At 56.0% G+C, this 23,754-nt stretch overlaps 7 protein-coding genes across 7 annotated transcripts; 3 read left to right on the top strand and 4 right to left on the bottom strand.

The window, feature by feature from the left end:
* Positions 1-8: 8 nt before the first annotated feature.
* Positions 9-867, bottom strand: MSY001_1849 (uncharacterized protein; the record flags this gene model as incomplete). The annotated part of the gene is made up of 2 exons (XM_018883672.1): positions 9-222; positions 377-867. 2 exons carry the CDS (start codon positions 865-867, stop codon positions 9-11), a joined length of 705 nt encoding a protein of 234 aa, XP_018740408.1.
* Positions 868-1,442: 575 nt separating this feature from the next.
* Positions 1,443-2,774, top strand: MSY001_1848 (uncharacterized protein; the record flags this gene model as incomplete). Its single annotated transcript, XM_018883671.1, has 1 exon — positions 1,443-2,774. The coding sequence occupies one exon, from the start codon at positions 1,443-1,445 to the stop codon at positions 2,772-2,774; it is 1,332 nt and encodes a 443-aa protein (XP_018740407.1).
* Positions 2,775-6,984: 4,210 nt separating this feature from the next.
* On the bottom strand, positions 6,985-7,421 carry MSY001_1847 (uncharacterized protein; the record flags this gene model as incomplete). Its single annotated transcript, XM_018883670.1, has 2 exons — positions 6,985-7,025; positions 7,094-7,421. 2 exons carry the CDS (start codon positions 7,419-7,421, stop codon positions 6,985-6,987), a joined length of 369 nt encoding a protein of 122 aa, XP_018740406.1.
* Positions 7,422-7,797: 376 nt separating this feature from the next.
* On the top strand, positions 7,798-11,112 carry MSY001_1846 (uncharacterized protein; the record flags this gene model as incomplete). Its single annotated transcript, XM_018883669.1, has 4 exons — positions 7,798-8,066; positions 8,342-8,409; positions 8,485-9,255; positions 9,293-11,112. 4 exons carry the CDS (start codon positions 7,798-7,800, stop codon positions 11,110-11,112), a joined length of 2,928 nt encoding a protein of 975 aa, XP_018740405.1.
* A 3,045-nt stretch (positions 11,113-14,157) lies between these two features.
* On the top strand, positions 14,158-15,729 carry MSY001_1845 (uncharacterized protein; the record flags this gene model as incomplete). Its single annotated transcript, XM_018883668.1, has 2 exons — positions 14,158-14,196; positions 14,242-15,729. The coding sequence occupies 2 exons, from the start codon at positions 14,158-14,160 to the stop codon at positions 15,727-15,729; spliced, it is 1,527 nt and encodes a 508-aa protein (XP_018740404.1).
* A 78-nt stretch (positions 15,730-15,807) lies between these two features.
* ALG9.1 (Mannosyltransferase, involved in N-linked glycosylation-like protein) lies at positions 15,808-17,812 on the bottom strand (the record flags this gene model as incomplete). The annotated part of the gene is made up of 6 exons (XM_018883667.1): positions 15,808-15,859; positions 15,954-16,027; positions 16,052-17,111; positions 17,266-17,536; positions 17,560-17,660; positions 17,688-17,812. 6 exons carry the CDS (start codon positions 17,810-17,812, stop codon positions 15,808-15,810), a joined length of 1,683 nt encoding a protein of 560 aa, XP_018740403.1.
* A 2,556-nt stretch (positions 17,813-20,368) lies between these two features.
* MSY001_1843 (uncharacterized protein) lies at positions 20,369-23,674 on the bottom strand (the record flags this gene model as incomplete). Its single annotated transcript, XM_018883666.1, has 1 exon — positions 20,369-23,674. One exon carries the CDS (start codon positions 23,672-23,674, stop codon positions 20,369-20,371), a length of 3,306 nt encoding a protein of 1,101 aa, XP_018740402.1.
* Positions 23,675-23,754: the final 80 nt, after the last annotated feature.

The following is a 23,754-nucleotide window of genomic DNA, read 5'->3' as shown; positions in this document are numbered from 1 at the left end:
ACCGCCATCTATGTGCGGCGAGTGCCTGTCCATAGCAACAGCACAAGGCAAATGCCAATCACTAGAGCGAGGATAACATTGTCGCGTCGTCGTCGTCGCGCAATCAGCGAAATGAGACTCTGTAGACCTGGCACCTGGCCAGTGATGGATGTGAGACGTCCGTGAATGCTTGATAGAGTGTCGCGCTGCGCACGGAACTCGGATTGCGTCGCATACGCTTGTCTGCGTAGGTTAGTATAATCGACGTACTCCAAGGTCTCGTCAATCATGTGGTGTGACCGCTCCAGGTGTGATCGTTCGTCCAAGTAGGCCTGCACATCTGACGCATGTTGAGCACGGTACGCGCTGAAGTAAGCCTTAGCAGTCAGATACATACTCAATATCGTCCCGTATATGTCCCAAAAGTTGTTGTCGGTCCAGTGCCTGTCGCAGGCTCGTCTTGGAGCGGAAAAAGTCACGCTCTGATTCGACCAGTAGTTCGCGATGACGCTGGACGGTCCGTAACTGTGTCTGCGATGGCGGAAGAAGAGGATCTGCCATGTCATTTATAGAACGTGATAATTCCTCTTGGTCGTCTGCATATTGCACGAGCAGGTCTTGGATCTCTGCTTCCATCGCCGCCGAGTTCAAGCCGCCTGTTACTCCATCAGCGGATAAAGACGCACGAGAGGTGCCGCTCATATCCAGCGATACAGCACCCACCGTTTCTCCTTGAGCACGCTGTGGATCCCTCACAATGTCTGACACATAATGGGAGTACGCCAGCAACTTGGCGTCGAGCTTAGACTGCGTCTGCCGCACGCGCCGCGCCTGCTCCTCCCATGTCATGACAGTGGAGGAGCGTGGCTCGCACACGCACCTCTGCATTTACCACGTGGAGCACTGTGTGCTGACTAATCTATATGCAAACCAAACTCGAATCGGGACCTGGGCAGGCGCGTGCCGGCAAACGGACGAAGCCGCGCGGTTGCCTCTGCCGCGGCTTCTGTCTGTTTCTCTTCCCTCCACCGCTGGGCTGTGTCCTTTCTATCCCCGACTTTGTCTCCTTGTGCAAAGTCGCTCCCCCCATCTACCCAGCACATCTACAAACACAAGAATAGCTGTGTGCCTGCTTAGCCACAGCCTTAGTGTCAGCTACATCGCGTCGCGCGTCAACACGACCACTACGCCTAGCAAGTGGATCCTCCACCTCCACCCCAACGACGACGGCGCGGCTTGTAGAGCACTGTCGCCTTAATAACGGATCGAATCCCTGCTTGAGACACTTTCCCTGAACTTTGGTAGTCATGGATGCAGGAGGTCCACCACCAAGTTACCAAGAGTCGCGTGCCAAGTCGGAAGAGGCTCGTCCCCCGCCCTTGCACCAAGACGGCCCGCCGATGAAGGCTCAGAAACAGGACGCTACTTCGTATCCTGGAAAGGCAAGCACGCCGTCATCCACGATGGGACAATACAACACGATGGATTTTCTCGGAAATGTCACGGGGGGGCCACATGCCGCTGCGGCTGAAGCTCTCGCTACCTTTTCCTCGTCTGTCGGTGATTCGGCCAATAACTCTAACCTCTATGTGCATGTGCCGTCATCGCCTCAGATTCCAGTGCCCCAGGCCCCTGTCACACAGGCGCCCCCCCTGCATGGCCCGCCTTTTCTTTGCCCCACTTGCAACACTTCGTACTCACGTCTGGAGTACCTTCGCCGCCACGAACGGCGCCACGCCGACATCCGTCCTTTTTCGTGCCCATGCGGGAAATCTTTCTCTCGCAGTGATGTGTTGGCCCGTCACAAGACCAAGTGTCGCGTCGTACTCAGCGGTGAGGCCCAAGCGTCGCCGTCCAGCAACAGTTCGTCAACAAAGACAGAGCGCTCACAGCGCAATGTGTCACGCTCCACACGTGGCCGCCCCAGCACCCAGTCACGGCCACGCAGCGACAGAGACTCTTTCAGCGATCTTTCAGTCGACCCTGCCCTCTCCGGGACTGCGTCCGTCGACCCCTCTATGCAGCCGCCGCCACCGCTTGAGCCAGGCGTTCCCACTCACGGTGAGGGCGAAGAAGGCTCGTACGCGTATGCCACCTCTGCACCTGCGGCGTACCCTCCGCATATCCCGCAACCGCAACACGTGGACAGCGATTACGTGCATGCAAAGACGGCGGCGCACTATGCGCAGCCTCCCAGCAATGCCCATGCTCCAATGCCTGTGCGCATGCATGACAGCAAGGTGTATTCCCACAGTGCTCCGCGCACAGGTAGCGCACCCTATGTGAGTGGGGCCTCGGCCATCCATCCAGAGCTGTCGGCGCGTGGGGGCGCTGCGGGCATGTACAGCAGCCCGCATCAGACATCCGGCGCTAGCAGCCCCAGCCCGACGGCTAGTGGCTCTGGTGCTTACTATCCATCCCCGTCGCACATGGGTGAGCATAGCTCCGCGGCCCATTACGAGGGAGCAAGCAGTGTAGGCACGCAACCGCCTACGACAAGCAATGCCATGTACCCCCACAGTAAGGACTTGTCGGGCCGGTACGGCATGTCCTCTGCCAGTGCACTGTCTCCCTTTTCGAACACGGCGCTGAGCTCGAATGTGTCGCCGTATCTGTCTGCGTTCTCATGTGCACGCGATATGCCGGCACGCGTCTCGAGCCCGCGCCTCGGCAACTCGAATGGGAGCAGCTCGCAAGGTGGCCAGTCTCCTGCGACCTCAACTCAGCCGGCCTTGAATGAGCAAGCGGCATCGCAGCCGCCGTCAACGCAGCCGCAGCCTGATGCGTCGCAGTAAGCTCCCGATCGAATCCTTTAGTCGCTAGTGCCCCGCAGTGCAGGGTCTCCATGATATTAGCTAAGCGTAATCTATTTGGTGTCTGTGCATGGCCCGCCGGTTAAGGTGATTAGGGCGCGACGTACGTGCCAAGGTCATTTGAGGATTATTCCGAAGAAGCTGGATCTGTAATTCGCTTTTCTTGACAATCGATATTACACCTCGACCCGCGAAGCGCTACCGCAGCGATTCACGAGCCATGCCCTTGTCACAGCAAGGAGCTATGTCAGATGGTGGAAGTCTGTTTGCAAAGGATGAACTGGTTCGCATCATGATGCAGGCTCTTGCGAAGATGGGTATGGAACGTACGCTACATACGTTGAAGGAGGAATCAAATATTTCGATGGAAAAAGATTCCATGGTTCATCTACGGACAGCTGTGCTACAAGGTGATTGGAACGAGGCAGTAGAGGTGCTCCGTCTAATATCTGAATCTGTTCCGATGATCGAGCCTATATCCTTCAATATGTGCGAGTGGCATGATAGAAAGCGATGGAGTTCAGCACAGGACTTGGGCTTGACTTTCCTATGCGTGCAGATTTACGAGGAGCATTTTCTCGAGGAACTGGAAAAAGGGAACCACCATGGAGCCATGAAGGTGCTGCGCAGTCTTATCAAACCTCTATTTCCACCGGCTTCGGTTTCAGAGCGCCTGACACGCTTGCTCCTCTGTGTATCAGCTGAGGATGTGTGTCGCGAAGCACACTGGCCCGGTACGTCAGGTGGTGCTCGACAGGCTCTTGTGCGCAACATCGAACTCTGGTTTAGTCCCAAGGATATGCTGCCAAGTGACCGCCTAGATACACTTCTTCGTCAAGCCCTGACGTACCAGCGTGCACAACATCCTTATCATTCTTCGGAGAGCAAGGATCTGAAGCCAAGTCTGCTTAGTGACTACCGTCCAATGTCAGATACATTTCCTCAGCAATGCACACATATACTCCAAGGCCATACAAATGAAGTATGGGTGGCCAAATTTTCTAGTAAGGGCACTATTCTTGCAACCGGTGGTAAAGATGGACGCGTTATTCTGTGGAATACTGAAAATTGCATGGAGGCGGTGGCTAGTCTACAACATGCAGAGCCAGTTTCATGTATCGCATGGTCATCAGATGACACCAAGCTCCTTGTATCGACCGAAGAAGATGTGGTTGAATGGAATCTGGCCGACCGGCGTGCCAACGTGTTGGCAGAGCATACATGTAGTATTACGGCTCTGCAATGGCTTCCAATTCCCTTACCTACCTATTCGCATCAAGAGGACATGTATGTCACCGGTGCCCTAGATCATAAGGTTCATTTTTGGAGCTGGGGGGGTCGAAAAGAAAAGACCCTAGACTTTTTTCCCTATCGGGTGCTGGGACTCGATGTCTCACCCAATGGACAGTACATGGTCATACTAGGATGGAATTCACCACCCGAATCGTCACAGATAAAAATGGGTGAAGAACTTCGTTTGGAAGAGAGACAAGGCAGCCAGGCGTCTATTCAAAGATTAACTGACTTTATGCGGCGTTACAGCAGCTCAGCGAGAAGGGTTCGCTTCCCACCAGAGTACCAGCTCGTTCAGGCTTTACTCGGTAATTCATCTGACGCAGAGGATTTCGAAGGAAGCAATGAGCCAGTCGAGGCCTCAAGTGGGGGACATCACATAAACATGACGGGTCCAGGATCAAGCCTCGAGGGGGAGTTTGATTCTAACGATAATATCAGTGATCACTATGTGCCACCATCTGTACGCTCACAGTCTCCCATGAAGTCTATGCGTGTGTGGGTGTGGGATAATATCGCCCAAGCCGTGGTACAATCCTTTGACTTTTACAACAAATATAATTATATATCTTTTTCGCAAGATGGACGCCATGTATTACTGAGCCAAGCCTATGGACCTGTTCATATGATGGATATTAGGACCGGTTCTATTATCCAGAAATTCTACGGGCGCAAGGCAACTAGTGCTGTTTTGCGCACGGCCTTTGCATACCATGGTGACGACTTTGTACAAGATATTGGTGCCTATGTGACAAGTGGCAGCGACGATGGTCAGCTCTGTATCTGGCATCGGGCTACAGGACAGCTACTCCAAACAAACTGTGCACATCCAGAAGGCCGAGTCAATGATATGGTATGGGGTCGTGGTCCCGCTTGCATGCTGGCATCGTGCGGGGATGATAATACTGTGCGCATCTGGGAGTCTGCAAAAAAAATGCCGTTCCGGCCTACCGAGAGGACACTACAAAGTGACACGCCAGTATACCATGCGCCTGAGCCACAGGGCTCGTGCGCTCAACGAGAATTTGAGGTGCATGCACCCCTTTCTCGGAAAGTTCAGTCACATCAAACTGTGAGCATGGAACTCCGACGACAAGGCCGGCGATCACTTGCACGCCAATGGGAAGGTCTTACAGCACATGGGCCACATAGTAGCGATGATGCCAACCCTCCTTTTCTCGCAAGTGCGCCAAGCCAAGGCTCAGCACACCCTACTGGGCATGCGACGCTTGAATAAATGGCCTGTCAACAGGGATTGGCGGGATTAACTTGCGATAGCGATAGTGCCCCATGATGCCGTAATTGAATGCAGATATGACTCGATTTTCTCCTTATCAGTCCAGTTCTGACTCATCACTGCATATTTGTGACGAATTAGCAGAGCGTATTGCTTGGCCGCTGCGTGAACCTTGAAAAAAGAAGACATATCCAAGCGATGCAGACAACCCAACTCCGAAGTTGCAGATGTTCGCACAGCCGCCTTCTATATAAACTAGAAAGAGGTTTTTCCATGTTCTCTCCGTACGACTTTTCGTCACAGATGCCTGCCATGTTCTAATTGTCAACATTTTAAGTAAGGAATCTGTGAAAATCAGCGCCCGTCAAGTACATACCTAGCGCTTTTGATATCGTACAATACGTTAGCATGCAAATGCAGCTACTCTACTACTCTCAATATGACTATGCCTAACCAATCTTGTTTTGCTTCAGAGCTTTTCTCTGGAGCTTATGATAACTACACATAACCGAAACATTTCAAGCAAACACTGTATGGACGTGTTCCCTCATCCAAGTTTGCTCTCAGTACACTCCCCCCTTGCCACAGAACTAGCGAGTGAGCCATTGGTGCTGAAGGATGACGACAATGCTGTTCTTGAACATCTTTCTCCAAGGCTTTCCTTGCTTCCAATGGGTGACCACACGCTGCAAGCGGGATGGAGTGATGAGTCGCCCTCTCTGAGTGATTCACTGTTGTCACTCGACTTTGAGTCAGCTAGCGGTATGGGCTCCACGCTGCTGAACAGTGGCGGGCTTTCTGAACTGTCGCCGCTTGAGACTCCCCAGGATGAGATTCACACACAATTGTTCTCGCCCCTTGATTCTGTCTCACTTCCAGTATCTGGTGCGAAGACAAGAGACTCGATCCAGGGAACCGCTGAGCTCTCACCTGGTGGAGCCGATGAGAACCGCTCGCCAGTTTCTCCCAAGTTGACTTTGAAGCAGGACTTTACCCTATTTCCTTCAACAACGTCGCGTGGGAGTGTGAGTGGTCAAGAGGCGACTAGTGACACTATGTCTCTGCTCGACACCCTCAACGGTCGATCGAGGGGGTCGCCCAAGCCCACTTCGCAGTCGATGCCGCCGACAGCTTCTCTGCTAGAGATCGTGCAACCTGCCATGCCGTGCGCGCCTTCAGAGACAGGCATGTCGCCCTCTTCGACCGCAGAATCGGATGCACCAACAATGTTAAGAACGGCCAAGCGCCGCCGCCGAGAGGTTGACGAGCTGCTACCCATTGATGCACCTATCCAGCCGCGAAAGTACCTGACTGAGTCGGCAACTTCGCGTCGCGACTCATCGGTCAGTCAGACTGGACCGGAAAACGACTCGCCTTCTTGCTCTTTCGTGGATGGCTCACGGGAGCTGGACGCTCGGACGCAAAAGCGTCTGAGCAACACGCTCGCAGCTCGCCGAAGTCGCCACAGGAAGGCAGAGGAACTCAAGCGTCTATATGAAACAATCGCAACGCTCGAAAAAGAAGCGGCTATGTGGAAGCAGCGCTGTGAGGTGGCTGAGAAGGAGCGCGACCAAATGATGTTGAGTCGCCCTTGGTAGTTCATGCAGCCATTAGATTGCATTATAGGTAGCAAGCGATTCGACTCTATCCAATGACAACGATTTAGGGCTGTGACTCCTTGGCCGCTGGCTCGATAAGAAGACCTGCCTCACGTAGCATGCTTTCGAGCTCACCGGTTTGGTGCACTGTCTGTGAGTTAAACATGACATACTGTTCAGCATAATATCGCAGCCACCGACAAACTCGCCATTGACATACACTTGAGGAATGGTGGGCCAGTCGCTAAACTCCTTGATACCATCGCGCAGCTCCTGGTCCTCGAGGCAGTTGTAAGTGGCCACTTTGTCGGGGTTTACACCCTGGACTTGTAGTATCTGAAGCACGGCACGGCTAAAGCCACATTGGGGCATGCTCGGCGAGCCCTTCATGAAAACCACGAGCGGGTCCTCCTTGACGGCATTCTCGATCTTGGCGCGGGTTTCCGACGACAGAAGGCGTACCAGCGAGGGAGTCGCACTCGAACGTGCAAAGCGAGACATAGTTGCCGTAGGGCGCTGGCATGTTAGTGGGATCTACACACCAAGAGCGCCGAAGCTTGGCGGGCGAACATAGTGGCGGCGACGGAAGAAGATGGCTCGAGCCTCGCCACCTCAACAACAATTACGTAAGTGAAGCCCAAAGGTGAGGGCGGAATCTTTTTTCTCTTCGCGTTGGGCTCCATCAGTGCAGGTATGTGCGGCCGCAACGAGCAGGTCCATTTAGGATGAAGAATTTTAGATGACGAGTATGAGGGAACGGATGTCTTATGTACAGTCATATGGCAACCATGAGTGCCGTTTCCATGCTTCCAACCTGGCTACCAACCTGAAATCGGACCTGCTCTGGCGCTTGACGAAGCTGCTAACGTACAGCAACATGCCACCGCCCTATGATGACGAATCAGACTTTGATTCCGATGAGGAGTTTTCAGAGGTGCAGCTTGGCTTAGCTGATGGCCCTTTAGAGAACGAAGATGAGGCGAATCCTCTTGTGTCGCGCATTGGTGGTCGGCCCGTTTGGCTCCCTTTGTCACCTACGAAGCTGCCGCCTGCTTCGCTGGTGCAGTGTCAGTATTGTCAGAAACCGATGCAGCTTCTAGTACAGATCTTTGCGCCGCTTGAGAACTCTGCCTTTGACCGCAACTTGTTCGTGTGGGGCTGTGCGCGCGCCGCCTGTCAACGTAAGGGGCCAGGAAGGTATGTATCTATTGGGGCACTCGAAGATGACGTGAAATTTCTTCACTTGATGAGATGTGCATGCTTCTATGAAAAAACATCGACTTTGACTATTTTTAACCGCTGAGAGTGCCCCTTGCGTCTCAGAGCAGGCTGACAGGCAGTATCAAAGCTGTTCGTATGCTGAAACACAATCAACGCTGGGCTGCGAAACTGGCCAAGCAAGCTGAGCGGCAGAGAGTAAGGCAGGAGCGTGAAGAAGCCAAGAAACGTGCGGAGGCAGAGGCTGAATCCCGCCGCCTTGCCCAGGAGCGTACGACGAATCCATTCAAGATGGGTAGTGGAGGAGCGTCGTTGCTAGGACCGTCTCTCTTCGGGATACCCACAGTGACGCCAGCTGCTTCGGAGGAGGCACCGACTCCCATCGAGCCCGAAGACGAAGACGACGATGGTGATTTTGACGAAGAAGAGCGACTGGCCGAAGAGCTTGCAATAAAGGCCTCACTTGAAGAACAGCGCTCCCAACTGCAAGAGGACTGGACGCGTACCTCATCCCACTATACCACATCCCTGTATCTGAATACCATCCCTGAGCCTCGACGTGCTCAGGACAGTGACGTCCCGTCTGAGCCGCCTGTTCCTACCAAGGAAGCCTCAGTCGGTGGCGAGATCGAAGAGTATGAACAAATGACGATTGATGGCATTGACGACGTATTTGAGCGCTTCACGCGGCGACTCGGCACAGAGGCTCGCCAAGTTGTGCGCTACGAGTATGGGGGCACACCGCTTCCGTTTAGTGCCGTTGGCTCGCTCTACAAGCAGCTGTGGCCGTCTGGATGGCGAGAGCCTATGGATGTATCCTCGGTCCCGCCTTGCTCGCACTGCGGTGCACCGCGTGTGTTTGAGCTGCAGCTCATGCCCAACTTGGCTAACTTACTGCGCGTCGATAAGCTAAGTGATGCCGCTGGCATTTTGTCATCGTCCAACACTGAGGAACATCGCCAAGCAGAGATTTCGTCGCTACTTGGGCTTAAAGATACCCATTCAGATTTATGCACAGGTATTGTTTGGAGCACAGCCGTTGTGTTTGTGTGCAGCCGTGACTGCTGCTCAGATACGGAAGGCTGGGCAGAGGAGTGGGTCGGATTGCAGCATGAAGGTGATTTGTAGTTTAGTCATAGAGATGACGTGTGGAGAGCGTCTCCACCTGGGCTTCTCGTCGATCTCCCGTCTGTTCGGCATGATTCCGGTCGTGCGAGAGCCGCCATCGATCTATGAAAAGATTCGGCAAGCACCAGACGATGCAAATTTATGGTCACTTGAGTTTTTTCCGCCCAAGACCGTGCTTGGTCAAGCGAACTTGTGTGAACGTATCGAGCGCATGACGAAGTCACTGCAGCCGAGCTGGGTGCATGTGACGTGGGGCACGGGAGGATCTACCCGAGATTCTTCGCTGGAGCTGGCTGCTCGTGTGCAAAATGGTGTATTTGATCCAGAGGAGGACGTCTCCCTAGTCACGGCCCCTCGCGAGGGTGCGTGTGATGTGTGCTTGCATCTCACGTGTACGAACGTGGACCCTATATATCTGGATGATGCCTTGGACAGAGCGAAGCGGTTTGGTATCCGCAATATCCTTGCCCTGCGTGGTGACGCCCCACGTGGTGAAGAGTACTGGGTCGCGACAGATCAGCGCTTCCAGCACGCTATCGATCTGATTCGGTACATCCGCGCAAGACACGGCGACTACTTTTGTATTGGCATGGCTGGTTTTCCTGAGGGCCTGTCGCGTGGTACTGAAGCCGATCAAAAACGTGAGCTCGCGTTTCTTAAGGAAAAACAGGACGCTGGTGCTCAGTTTATCGTGACGCAGTTGTTCTACGATGTGGATTTATTTGTGCGCTGGTACCACGCATGCCGCCAAGCCGGTATCACCATCCCTGTTATCCCTGGCATCATGCCGATCCAAAATTACAGCAGCTTTCTCCGCATTGTGAATTTATGTGGTGCGACGGTGCCGCAACACGTGTTGGACCTGCTGGAGCCGATCCGAATGGACGATGCAAAGGTCAAGGACATGGGCATCGAGCTGAGCCAGGGGCTTATCCGCTCTTTACGTGCGCAAACGGACATCCACACCTTCCATATATATACGCTGAACCTGGAAAAGAGCGCTACCAATGTGATCAAGGGTGTCTCCGACGTGCCATCCCCGATTCCCGACATGCCCGGTGCCGAGACCTGGGATGAGTTCCCTAACGGTCGTTACACGGATGCTCGCAGTCCAGCGTTTGGTGAGATGGATGGTTACGGTGCCAGTCTCAAATTGCCACCCACACAGGCAGTGAAACTGTGGGGCACACCTGTCGACGAAGAGGATATTTCCCGGATGTTTACACAGTATGTCTCCGGACAGCTGCCCTGTGTACCTTGGTGTGATATTCCCGTGTGGGACGAAACGACGCAACTTCTCCCCATGCTGTTGCGCCTGAACATGCCCAAGGCAGAGGGTGGTAAAAGTTGGTGGACAGTGGGCTCGCAGCCTGCGGTCGACGGATGCGACAGTAGCGACCCTGTATTTGGCTTCGGGCCCCAAGGTGGCTACATCTTCCAAAAGGCCTTTGTGGAGCTGTTTCTCACGCAGGAAGACAAGGAAGCCTTGGTGGCCGCCATCCGCGCCAGTGAACGGCCCGTGACATATTTCGCCGGTACCTGTGATCCAGCATCGATGGAGACGAATGTACAAAAGCACGGTCTCAATACGGTGACGTGGGGTGTGTTCCCCGGCAAGGAAGTGGCGCAGTCGACGATTATCGAGGAGGCGTCGTTCCGGGCCTGGCGGGACGAAGCCTTTGCCATCTGGCGAGAGTGGGAATTGCTCTTTCCACCCCGCTCGGCGACTCGTTCGCTACTTCGCAGCATCCACGATCAACGCTGGCTGGTGACCGTGGTGCACCACGATTACAAGGACCCCAGTGGGCTGTGGAACTTGTTGGATCAGGTAGCGACCGCACCCTAAGTCCCCACGTCCTTGCCCGTATCCGGCATTTGATCGCCATATCGCCCACGCCACACTCCTAGCGCCGGGTCGACGCGTCCGTAGATGTGCGTGCTCTGGTTCCGCCGCAGTGCAGTGACCCACTCATTAACAATCATACGGCTATCCAGCATGACATTGATCTCCTGTGAGTGGAACCAGCTCTGAGTGTCCTGGTTGCCACTGCCCAGGATCGCCACCTGATCATCAAACGAGGCAAATTTGACGTGACAGTTGCGCTGCTTCCGTACTGCATTTAGCGGCTTGTCCATATCCTTGCCGGTGTACCAGTACACCTCCAAGTATTTCTCGTGTCCCTGGCCATCGTTGCGCAGCGTCCGATACATTTGTACCACCACCTGCTCGTTCGTGCCACCTTGGAACGGCATACTTTCGCTCTTATCGTTGAAGCCAAGATCAAGCCATAGTTCGACGCGCACGCCTCGACGCACAGCTGCCAACACTGCCGCCTTGACGGGCGTCGCATTCAGTGTAGGACTTTGTACAAATATATGGCGCTGCGCGTATCGAAAACCAGCGAGCCATGCAGCATTTTGAGGGTTCTCAATATCATCGTGCCCGGGACGCCCGTGCGGCCGGCGATTGACGAGTGCCATGGGTATAGGTTTGTGAGGGGTATGATAGATGACCGGCTCAAAGTCCAGCAGGCCCATCCATTGCTGGGCCGTCCAGCCGCCCACGCTCTGTGTAATCTGCGTCTCATCAAGTGCCTGTGCCTGAGTGCGGTTCGCAAAGCTGAGGCTCTTCGTAATTTCTTGCAGGCGCGTTGCAGCCTCGTTTGCATCGATCGGACGCGAATGCAAAGCGCTCAGTTCCACATTCCAGCTGCTGCTGCTGTCCTTACCCAGCAGGCGCATGGTGCTGTTGGTGAATAGGGACGCGCTAAAGGAGTTTGATCCTGCAGTCCGGTTTCGCCACAGGGCAGCAGCACGCTGGACGGGGTCGGATACCATCTCCCTTCCCGTCGACATGGAGGAGGGGCGTGCATCTGTCGCAGACGCCCGCGCTCGCATCATGTGCTCAACCATATCCGCCAGATGTACACGCATGCGAATAGGTTGTGTCGATGCAGCATCTCGCTCCTGCGACACGAGTGACTCGTATGCCTGTAGTGAGAGCTTGCGCTGGTTCTCCGTCGAGTCAACTTGAAATTGTGTCGATGGCTCTAATGGCGCTGGTTGTCCCAAGCATGGGAGGGGCGGCTGAAGCACCAGACCCCAGGACAGCAGAGCATGGTCATAGACTGCGTTGACAATGTCGCCTTCCAGATGGATGCAGCACTCGAGGTTCGGTCGGTCCTGGATGTTGATGCTGTTAATCAGGGCGACACGCCGATCGACGAGGAGGAGTTTGGCATGGAAGGTACCCATGAGAGGCTGGTGGTAGTTAATTACTTCCATCTGGATGTGAGTGAGCTCCGCTTCGGTTGGCAGCCCATTCGGCGCCCACTGTGATGGCGGCACAAGCGTCCGCTTGCGGAACAGATCGGCAGGGCTGCGTGGACCGCGATCCCACATGATCTTGACAACTATGCGAGCACCTCGATCGACTGTGCGCTGGTTCAGGCACCGAAGAGCCTCGGCAATCTTACTCACATTCTTGCCCAGTTGCCAGTAATTCGTGAGCAGAATCACCTCCTGCTGTGCATCCACGATACAGTCATAGTAATGCTGGATAATGTGCGGACCTGTAGAAAGAATGGAGCATGGGATCGTGCCTGTTGTTGCGAGAATCTGCGGTGAGACCACGCCGCTCAAAGGGTTCGCACAAACTGGCAGCATGGCGTCGGCAAGTAGCTTCAAGTACAGCTCGCTAGGTCCACCCTGTGCGGGAGTGCGATAGCCAAAATGCTGCCGCAAGTACTCCAGCTCATTAGCATCAGGCTCCTGGTTGCCTGGGTGCACGGCACCCTGGTGCCAGCTCCAGCCCCGCGCGCGCCGCGCTGGGGGCGAGTCGTACAGCCATTTATGCAGCGTCCCGCCACGAGATACGAGCTGTTTCGCAGCGTCCAGGGGCGCAATACTTGGATCTTGGGAGACACGAGACGTCACGGTATCCTCGAGGAAGGCTCGGGCAAGAGGCACCGTAGGCGTCTCCAACCCCATGACGTGAGTGGATCGCGAAGGAAAGGTGGCTCTTGCCGCTAGTGGAGGCCAGAACGGCGCTCCTGGGTCCCACCTCCCAGGCGGTGCCATGAATGACGGAGAGGCTAGCCTGTCGGCCTCTGCCGCAGCGGCCCTGCGCCATATTGAGCAGGCGTATCAGGAACTAGAGCGCTGTGTCGCAGGTGCTCCGCTGGATCGAGCAGAGGCCGCGCCACCGGCGGATCTTCTGGCCGCCTACTTATGCTTGAAGCGCGAGCATGCAGCACTCCGCGCTCAGTATGAAACAGATATGCGCAGATGGCTTGCGTTCAAGCAGTGGTGGAAAGCGCGGCTGCGAGAAAAGCGCCGCCGGCGCTCAGCGCGACCGACCGCCTCCCCGGCGCGCCCTGCGCCGATAAAATTGAGCCCACGCAAGGCACGAGAACAAATCTTGCAACACCGACAGCAGGTGCGTGAGATGATGCATGAAAATCCGGCTCTCTTCAAAGGGCTCGGGCGCTACAGCGCCCCACCTAAGCGGACCATACCCAGGCACGCACCAGACACGCCATCAACAGCCCCTGCACATCCTTCAGAAAAGCATACGCACGACTGTGAATGCTGTCGAGATGTAGGTTCATGAAGACTCACCGCAGTACTATGCCGCCGTCGGCCGTGGTACGTCAGAGGCCCCCGCTGCGCCCTCGACAAAACGCCACAAATCGGTCGATCCGACCCCACCAGATTACTGGTACGCCTATCTACCGATTCAGACTAACGATAGGAATATTGGATTCCCTAGCACACAGGAAGACGCGCCGCTAGTGTCCGAAACGAGCTCGGACGAGCCCCTGTAGCGCCGGCGCCATGGACGCGGTATGGTATGTAGGTGTGTAATCATACACGTCCGTGTGTGACGACCATGAGCGAGGGCAGCGTGCCCCTGCGCCGGTCGACGCGGGTACATTCGCGGCCGAAACTCTATGCTGAAGAAGTGTGGAATGAGGAAATGAAGAAGCATGCGTCGCCACGTACCCGAAAGACGCCGGAAAAACGGCCCACGAAAGAGACTGACGAAGCGTCTCCGACGAAGCGCCAGAAAGTGAGCACGGGGACGCAGCCGGCGGAGACTCCCGCGCCGCAGGAGAAATCCAAAAGCCAGCCACCATACCTGCCGTTGTTGATCCGTCAGCAGTCTCTGCATGCCTTGAGCCTTGCCGTCTTGTGCAAAATGTCCCCACACGAGCGTGCACGACGCCTGCTCCATGTGGGCTCCACACCCGAGTCGCTGCCGTGTCGGCAGGAACAGTTTGCCGCGGTCGTGAGCTGTGCCGCCGAAGCGCTGCGCACAGGGGCGGGTGGCTGTGCGTATGTGTGTGGGGTGCCTGGCACAGGGAAAACAGCGACGGTGCGTGAGTCCGTGCGGGCGCTGCAGAGCCAGCAGGAGCGGGGCGAGCTGCCTGCGTTTTCGTTCGTGGAGATCAATGGCATGAAGTTGGCCTCGCCCATGCAGGCCTATACGGAGCTATGGTGCGCGATGAGTGGGAACGGGCAACGTCTGAGTCCGCGCGCGGCCCTAAGCAAGCTCTCGTCATTCTTTAGCTTGGGCCTGAATAAGAAGAGGATGCCGACAGTGGTGTTGATGGACGAGCTGGATCTCTTTGTGACCTCGCGCCAAGACGTGATCTACAACATGTTCCACTGGCCAGACCTGCCAGAAAGTAACTTGGTCGTCATTGCCGTGGCCAATACCATGGATCTGCCAGAGCGTACGCTGCAGCCCAAGGTGGCGAGCCGGCTCGGTATGACCCGTATACCCTTTATGCCCTACACGGACCGCCAGCTGCTGGACATTGTGTGCGCGCGCCTCGGGATCGACGAGCATGGGACCCGTTGCAGCACGGCGGTGGCGACAGCCGGCTGCGAATCCGTCTTCAAGGTGGACGCACTGGTGTTTGCCTCGAAGCGTGTCGCCAATGTCTCGGGCGACGCGCGCCGCATGCTCGATGTATGCCGGCGCGCTGTGGAAGGAGCCGAGGAGCGCGCTTTGGCACAGCATTCGGAGCCTGTACCGATCACCATCCATGATATCCGCGACGTGATGGATCGCATGGCGCGCTCTGGCCGGGCCGCCCATATTGGAGCACTCTCACGGCACGCGAAGCTCCTCTTGGCCAGCATGTTTGCATGTATTCGCCGCACAGGCGTTGCGGAAGTCGTATGGAAGGATGTGCTCATGCACCATGCGGCCCTCTGCCGGACGCACTCGGTGGCCCGGCTAGGAATGGCCGAGAGCGACTACAACGAGTACGAGCTGCTGCGGCCTCTGTCGACGCTGTGCCAGCTGGGTCTCGTTGTGGCCGTTGGCGCCGGGGCAGGCAGTGCACGAGGCGGCTCCTATGCACGCTATCTGTTGGCGGTGCAGGAGGACGAAGTGCATGCTGCGCTGGGACAAGGTGAGTCGGAATGGCAGTCGCTCTTTATGCCGCGCTGAACTCTCCGTCCGACACGCGCTCGAGGATACAATACTCGCCGTAGCGCAGCGCCGAGCCCCAAGATGGAAGATGCTGGGTCAGCGCACTCGGCAGCCATAGCGTCCGAGCGAGCGTCGCGTACACTTTGTCCTGGCGCGGCAGCATCGCAGCCGCCTCGCGGCTCGCGTCCGCATCGAGGAAGGGGCGGCATGCTACCTTGCGCCAAGCGTCCTGGAGGTGGTACCGCGGCTCCCATGTCGTCGCGGGCCGCCACGGGAAGTCGACGTCCACCATCAGGGAGCAGGTGCGTGGGTCGACCTGTGGTAAGTAGGCGGCACGTACATATCGATCGCGCTCTGCCTCATTCCGCTCGTTGACCGTGGTGGGAACACGCTGAGTGAGTGAGGCCCAGGGCCAAGCGAACGCCACATGCTCGAGCACTCGCTGGGCACCTGAAACGTCGGGCTTTTCAGGTAAGGCTGACGGCTGCGCGGCAAAGTGGTGGGGGAGGATGCCATCAAATTCGGACTCGACAAAGTCCACGCGCGTGGACGGCGCCACAAAAAAGTGCGACGGAAAGCGGTGCCACTCTTTGCCGTAGCATACCTGGTGCTGGCCCTCCATCCTAGAGAGAACCAAGCCCAGGTCGAGGGGCGCCCGGTAGTGGTTTATGAGCGCAAGCGTGCGCATCGCACCTAGGACCACCGCCAGCAGCAGAGGAGCGAGTGTCAGTGACGAGAAGAGCACCGTCCGGGAGGCCCGATACGGCGAGCGTGTGAGGCGCAGGTACACCGTCTCGGTTGCAGCCCGGAACAAGTACAGGCAAATGGCAGCATTCACACACAGCAAAGGGTAGATCGGGTACATGAACCGCTCTTCCTTGTGCGGCTGCACGGTGAGAACGGCCACCCATAGATACACGGGAAGCACACGCAGTCCCAGAAGCCATGCACCATGAGAGCCCGTACTCGACGAGAAGCGCTGTGGCAGGAGTCGCGCCGATACAATCACAGCCGGTAGTGCCATCAGCGCAAGAGGCACGACCACAGAGAAGGCGAGCAGGAGCGAGACCAGATAGTACGATGGTGGTTCCACGCCATAGAGCTCAGGCCCAATACCGCGTGCGCGACCCATGACATTGTAGAGCACCGTGTTCAAGGGCACCAGCACGACACGGCCATAGGCCAGGGAGTCGACGAGCAGCATCGGGGCAGCCACCAGCGCAGCCACTAGGACCGCAGCCAGCCAGCGCGTCGCACGGTGCATGCGCACGCATTTGGTGTCGCTACCACGCATAAAGAGCTCCTCCCATACATAGGGCAGCGCAATCACAAGACCAAAGGGCCAGCCGCCAAGCGCGCCCACAGCAAAGGCCAGAGTAGCACGCCATGTGCGAGAAGAGCTCCTGGTACCTGCAGGGGGCATGGCGAATGCCATGGCGATACTCGTTGTATACATGACGAAGGACGAGGGGAGCAAGGCTGGGTCAGGCTGAAAGCGTACCTGAGGAGGCGGTGAGCATCCCTGCAGAGCCTGTCAAGAACACAAGAGCATACCTTGCCGCGCGCACATTGACATGGCGCGCCACGGCATCGTACAAGAAGGTATCACACGCACTTGATACAGCAGCAAGAACAAGACGCAGGGCAAAGAAGCCAGCATAGGGGGGCAGCGGCACTAGGCTCACAAGTGCCGGGACCCACGCATGCAGCGCAATGTAGGCCCAGGAGCGAATGGCGTACTGGGGGGCATACTCCCATGTCTGGAATGCCCTGTCAGACGTCTGTGGTCCAGCTAGGAGGTGGACGGGCTCCCAGTAGTTGTACACTGCATGAGCCTGAGCCACGTACCTTCGTCGCAATCGGCCACGGCCATCCACAGCGACGCCAGCGCTCGCACCGTGAAGAGGAGCAAGAAGGCGGCGCGCCAGCTAGGGCGCCAACTCGTCCCACTGTAATTAGTCGGCCATAGTGCTTACAGCCTAGGGTGGTCTTGGAGCAGCATGGGAGCGTCCACGATTCGCACGCGACGATCGGTCGACGACATCCACCAGCGTTTCGAGCGTCCTGCACCTTCCTCCACACGGACCACCTTGCACGGCATGTCGGAGCTGAAGGTCTTGTCCCTGAATTGCTGGTGCGCAGGCGATCGCTGATTCCAGGGGCCTTCGATTTTTTTCGAAACAGCGCCCGGAACGTCTTCGAGCGATTGCAGATCGCCTTGCGTCGACGTCGTACGATATTGTGGCGCTCCAGGAAATTTGGGTCGAGTCGCAGGACTGGCGGTACATGCGCCATGTCTGTGCGCAGGAGTACCCCTATGGCAAGTTTTTCCTGACGTGCGTATAAGCTATCTGATGTAAGGGGTGCCTTTGGCTCAGGCCTTGCCGTTATGTCCAAGCATCCGATTGTGGGAATGGAGACGCACATGTTTCGCCTCACAGGCACACCCATCTTTGTGCACCAAGGCGACTGGATTGCTGGAAAGGGATGTGGGTGCGTCACTATAATGCATCCCCAGCTAGGCGAAGTGGACGTATGGGATACGCATGTATGTGGCCGCACTGACACGTACAGTTCACGGCCCTGGGTGGACAGATGGGCCCAGAAATTCAGCGCACAGAACGGACGTTTGAGGCGTATGAACTAGCACAGCGGTGTGCTCGCAGTGCCGCGCTCGGACGCCATGTCATTTGCACGGGTGACTTTAACTCTTTGTCGAGTTCTCTATGCATGGGCCTCCTACGGAATGTGGGTGGTCTCCGCGACTCATATTTCGATGTATACGACGCCGAGTCGGCGAGCGGCATCACCTGTGACAGTCCTGCGAACACCTGGTCACACACGAAAAAGCTGGATGAGCTGGCACTGCGGCAATCGGGGAAGCGGATTGATTTTATCCTATATCGCGGCCCCGCCACCCAGCCGAATCAGCTACGGTGCGTGTCGCACCAGGTAGGATTCAAGGAGCTGGTGCCCACTTTGAATGTATCATATTCAGATCATTTTTCTGTGGAGGCTCTCTTCCGCATCTCAGACGCTCAAGTTGAGGCACCCGCTGCAGCGCTGGAAGAGGAAGCACGCGCGGACGTGATCGAGTGTGCCATCGGAATTTTGCAAGAGGCATTGAAGCGTTCTTGCCGAACGCAGTCGCGTCATATGCGGTGGTTCTATCTGATGTTGGGTGGCGCAGGGCTGCTGGTCGCCGGGAATGTGTGCGCAAGCGCATGGCTCCATCACGGGACAAGTGTAGGGCCGAGTCTGGTCACATCAGCACTCCTGGTCGCATGCAGCTGGGCAGGTACCACCGCACTGTACAGTGGTGTGGTATGGGGGGAATGGTACAAGCGTGTGTATTCGAACTCTAACAGAATCTAGGCGCGCTACGCTCTGCCATCGATGAAATGGAAACAGGCGCATCATAGTTCTTCGTAAGGTATTTGGCTAGAGAGCTTGTATGCCAGCACGAGTGCATTTACTTCGAGCAGCACGAACCAGTACCGTTCGAGCAGCACTTCTGGTCCGAAGCACAGCCGCAGGGGTTGCTGCAAGAGGTTAGCCTTGAGGCGCCAACATACCAAGAGCACGAGCAGTTGCCAGTCGAGCAGCCGCACTTCGAGGCGCACTTGCAGGCGCTAGTCTCAGTCTTAGGGCAAGGGCAGGCCATGATGATGAATAGAAAAGTGTTGTTGGTAGTGCGTCGTGTGCTTCCGCTGGTCCCTATATATATGTTGCTTGGCCCTGCCCGGTCCTACGGCGAAGCCAAGAACGCCTCATGTTGAGGGAATTATGGACCAATCATATAGTATTCTGGGAGAAATAAATTGCACTTGTCTCCATGAGAGAATATTGCAGGCCAATCATTATGATTGAGCGAAATTTGCCGTGAAGGAATAAGCGCGACAGGGAACATTTTCGAAATTGACTCTATGAGGGATTAATGCTGGCCAATCAATATGGAAAGCAAGTCAGCATGATCAATCCATCCTGCCAACGAGAGAGTTTCGGATAATCGCCGCTACGCATGCACGCCTCGATTTTAGTCAATCTAAATGCTACTGCATTCTTCGCGCAGACGCAGTGCAGCAAGCACACTTGGTCTCAGAGCTACAGCAGTAGCTGATTTTGTCGGCAAGAGCGCATTCGAGTGAGACCTCCATGCAGCAATTCGACCTGGAAGAGCAGTCAGTACCACAGGCTGATTGGCAGCAGTCACACTGCTGCAGGTGTCAGTCTTACGGCACAGAGCGACTAGTATGGTCTTACATGTAGACGCATAATTTTTGAAAAGCATATAACGAGTCTTGGTTTAGTGTAACAGAAACTTTGGTCTTTGAGCACTTCAGAGTTGTGTGTAATGGAAAACCCTGCGCGGCATTTGGGGAGCAAGTGGCGCGGTCAGATCACCTTGTATATTCGATCGGTCGCGCGCGACAGCAGTGTTGATACAAACTAACTAAAGCTAGTTTGCCTGCAGCGCTCATCCTGTTCAATGCTTTCACATGGTTTCTATTTGAAATGCGTGCACGATCCCAAGTCTGATGACAAGGCATCTAAGAACCGGCGCAGCAATGCCCGGCTAAGTCATGATGTCCGTTCACAGAGGTGATCAGGACCCGCACATTCCAGTAATGACATGGGATATCAAAGATTACAAGCACTATCTGTGGGCGACAAGCTCAATAAAGCGTTGGATGAAAGAACCCTCATATTGAAAAGGGGGCACAATGCCAAACTGAATGGCCACGGAGAAGAGAACCACAAAGAGCATTGACGGGATCCAGAACCAAAGGAGCATGGGATCGTCATAAAGGCCCTGTCGCGGACGCACAATCGTCTTTTTTGAGGCTTCAGCGCGCTCTGAACCCATGCGATACTTGGCCCGGCGGTTGGCCCGGCGTTCCCGGCGCGTAGACTGAGCTTTGGGCTGTACCACAGTTACACGCTTCCGGTGCAAATCAGCAATGCCAGAATCCGTTAGCAGCTTCTCGCCATCAATGTAGTTGAGGTCACCTGCTTCATCGAGCGTAGCTTCATCGTACGTGGGTGGCGGCGAATGGACGAGGCCCGGTGACTTTGTGTCTGAGAGGGGTGACCCGGACTCGGTCGAGCGATAATGTGAGAGCAAGTTACTCAGGCTCCAAGACGAGGCCTTGGGTGTGGAAAGGACCTCTTTCTTATCGGCCTTCGCTTTTGCAAGCTCAGCGAGTTCCTTAAAGGTGATGTCTGCATCCCCCTCAGATGATGAATCATGCATGCTGTCGTCGTCGTCGTCGTCACCCTCGTCGGACGTCTCATCGCCACAATCAGACGCCGGAGCATCACCGACCCAGTCGGTTAGGACATGCTCCGCGTCAATCTTCTCCGAGCGCCGCGCAAGCTCCACGGGAATTAATCCCTCCGCATTAGTCTCAAAGGGATCTGCGCCGTGCTGCAACAGTAGCTTTGTCACCATGACCCATCCATGTAGTGCAGCAAAATGCAAGGCCGTGTACCCATTGATGTCGCGAGCATTGACAGGACAGCCACGACGCAACAAATCCGCGACGAGGCGGTGGAGATTATGCATGACCGCCAGATGCAGCAGCGTGTGACCACGCGGATTGCATGCAAAGAGGGCGTTAGACTGGGTTGAACGCTCCATGTCCACGTCCAAGAGCGTCAGAAAGCCCAGCAAAGAGTCCTGGATGCTGGGTAGCTTGGAAGCATTGGATGAGTAGAGCCGAAGACCCATAGAAAGCAGTTCCTTGGAATCTGGCGCAAGTGTGCTTTGCATACTGGTGCTGTTCGACGAGGTCGATTGATCGGGCCCTTGAGAGGCAGCGACAATGCGCATCGCAATGTCACGAGCCGATGCCATCTGTCCCGTCATCTGGAGGCCCACCACCTGGAGAGCCAGCTCCATGAGGGCACGATCCGTGGAGTCGATATACGTGAACAGCTGCAATGACTGCGACTCCTGCGATGCAGAATGTGTATCAGGCGTTCCCTGTAAACTGACGATCACCGGACCCGGTCGAAAACATGGTGGCAAAATGCATACCAGCGTTGTGCTAGACCAGACGCGCGTATGTGTGCTCGGTGTATCGCCAAAAACGCATTGAATGCCCTCAGTGAAGTTCTCACCGAGTACGGTGACCTCAATACCGCCCGTGGTGGGTCCTTCTGCGGGTACAAGCTTGGTGATGCTGGGCGCCGTAGCACCGGACCCATCCGACGCCTGTCCCAACATGCCTGACGGTACAGTCAGTGGCATGAAAAGCTGGCCCATGTTGGCAGATGCCAGTGAGGAAGGATCCGGCACAGCCGTCAACGGAGACTGGCTCAGGGAGGGCGTAGACACTCCGTCCACGCCCTGTGGCGAAGGCGTTGAATCCAAGCCAGGTACGGGTTGGGTGCCCTTCAGGACAAACGAGTTCCGCGAACGGTCCATCGGCGACTGTGACACGTCGTGAAAGGGACGCGTACGACGACGAGCGGAGATCAGGTCGTCGTATGGTTTTGGACGCTCACGAGTGCGATATGTACCTTCGACAGAGCGAGGCGACACGGACGGTTCCTCCGACCCAGTTTGCTTGTAGCGACTGTCGGCCGTGCGCGTAGGGTTCGCATATTGCGCCGTCGACTTGTGGTCGTCCATGATCATGATTGGCGGCGTGCTTCCAGCTGCGACAAAGTCACCCTCGGAGTTGCGCAGGGTAAACACGATGTGGAAGCCAACCTTCTCCCGGTGGTGACGGCAGTAGCAGGTTATACGAGTGGACAAGACCACCTCGCCATCGTGGAAGCTGATATAGTCGCCACAGTTGAACAAGACGGCATGCTTACGCTCCTCCTCTTGGAGTCGCGTCGCAGCGACCTCCATGGCGCTGGGATCATTGGGATCAATGTTGAGTGCGCGCATTTCCTCTGCAGTCGGCACGGCGTTTACCGCTGATTGCTTCGTTTTCTTCCGATCGGCTCGCTTGCGCTCGCGCTCGCGGCAGCTGTTGCACACGAAAACGCGGGCATGTGGTGGCGTGGCATTGATGACTTCTGCCTCCAACACGAGCGTAGACTCGGCGGGCACATTAAGGTTTTGGTATTTTTTCGATTTACGCTTGGTGCCGCTAAGAGGCGGCACTTTTATGTAATCGAAAGAGCCGATCCGCTCCCATTCCACTGGCGCACCCGGGTCGCTCGTTGGGGCAGGGGCGACAAGTTCCATGCGCATGCGGATCTGTGTCTCGACGCGGGACTTGGCACCTTGAGCTGGCACGCCATTGATGATAATTCTCATTTGCGGCGGCAGATGGTTCCGGGGCGGGCGAATGACACGCACAGACGAAAGACTGAGTGATTCGTCGGAAGTAGGTACTTGTGCCATCATGGAGGGCGAGAATGGCAGGGACGTATCCGACGGTGCGATCATAGACGGTGTAATGCTGCTAAGCAAACTTTCTGTCGACGGAATGTCAGTGAGCGCCTGGGGCGGCCCACAGGTGTCACCGTTTTCCTGTTCCATCGAATAAAAGGATCGGCTAGAGCTGGACGCATAGCCTTGGTGCATAAGCGGTTCGTCGTGCAGCCATGAATGGGGAGGGAGGTCCGAGTCCAGCCATGGAGGGTCTCGTGACGAGCCCGGTTGCGCCTTGGGGGAGTTTGGGTACTCGGAAAGTCTGGGTGTGAGATGTCCAAAACGATCAGACCCAATGTATTGGTCGTCCATAGACGAATTGATAGTGCTAGGCAGGGTGGCAAAGGACGTCCAGTCCGGAAGGAGAATGTCTGCTGATGAAGAGCTTGGTTGTCGCGAGGGAAGCGCTGACGTCGCAGGAGGTTGTAGATCCAGGTCTTCGTTCTCCTGACACGATTCAGGCGAACTTTCAGATGTTAAGCTCGGCGGGGTAGGTGTGCTGCTATCCGTTGGGAACGTAGCCGATCCATGACGCGGCGAAGACGGTGCCAAATTTGAAGGTACCACCATGCCTTTAGAGCATGGAATGTGCGATCGGCATTCAATACGTGTGTGGTGGCAAAGCAGGCACGCTTCTTTTGTCGTAGTAA

The sequence above is a fragment of the Malassezia sympodialis genome, genomic scaffold, assembly GCF_000349305.1.
Source record: "Malassezia sympodialis ATCC 42132 genomic scaffold, msy_sf_9, whole genome shotgun sequence".
Taxonomy (NCBI): domain Eukaryota; kingdom Fungi; phylum Basidiomycota; class Malasseziomycetes; order Malasseziales; family Malasseziaceae; genus Malassezia; species Malassezia sympodialis.
Note: the sequence above shows the minus strand (reverse complement) of the source record. Positions and strands in the feature narration are given on the sequence as shown.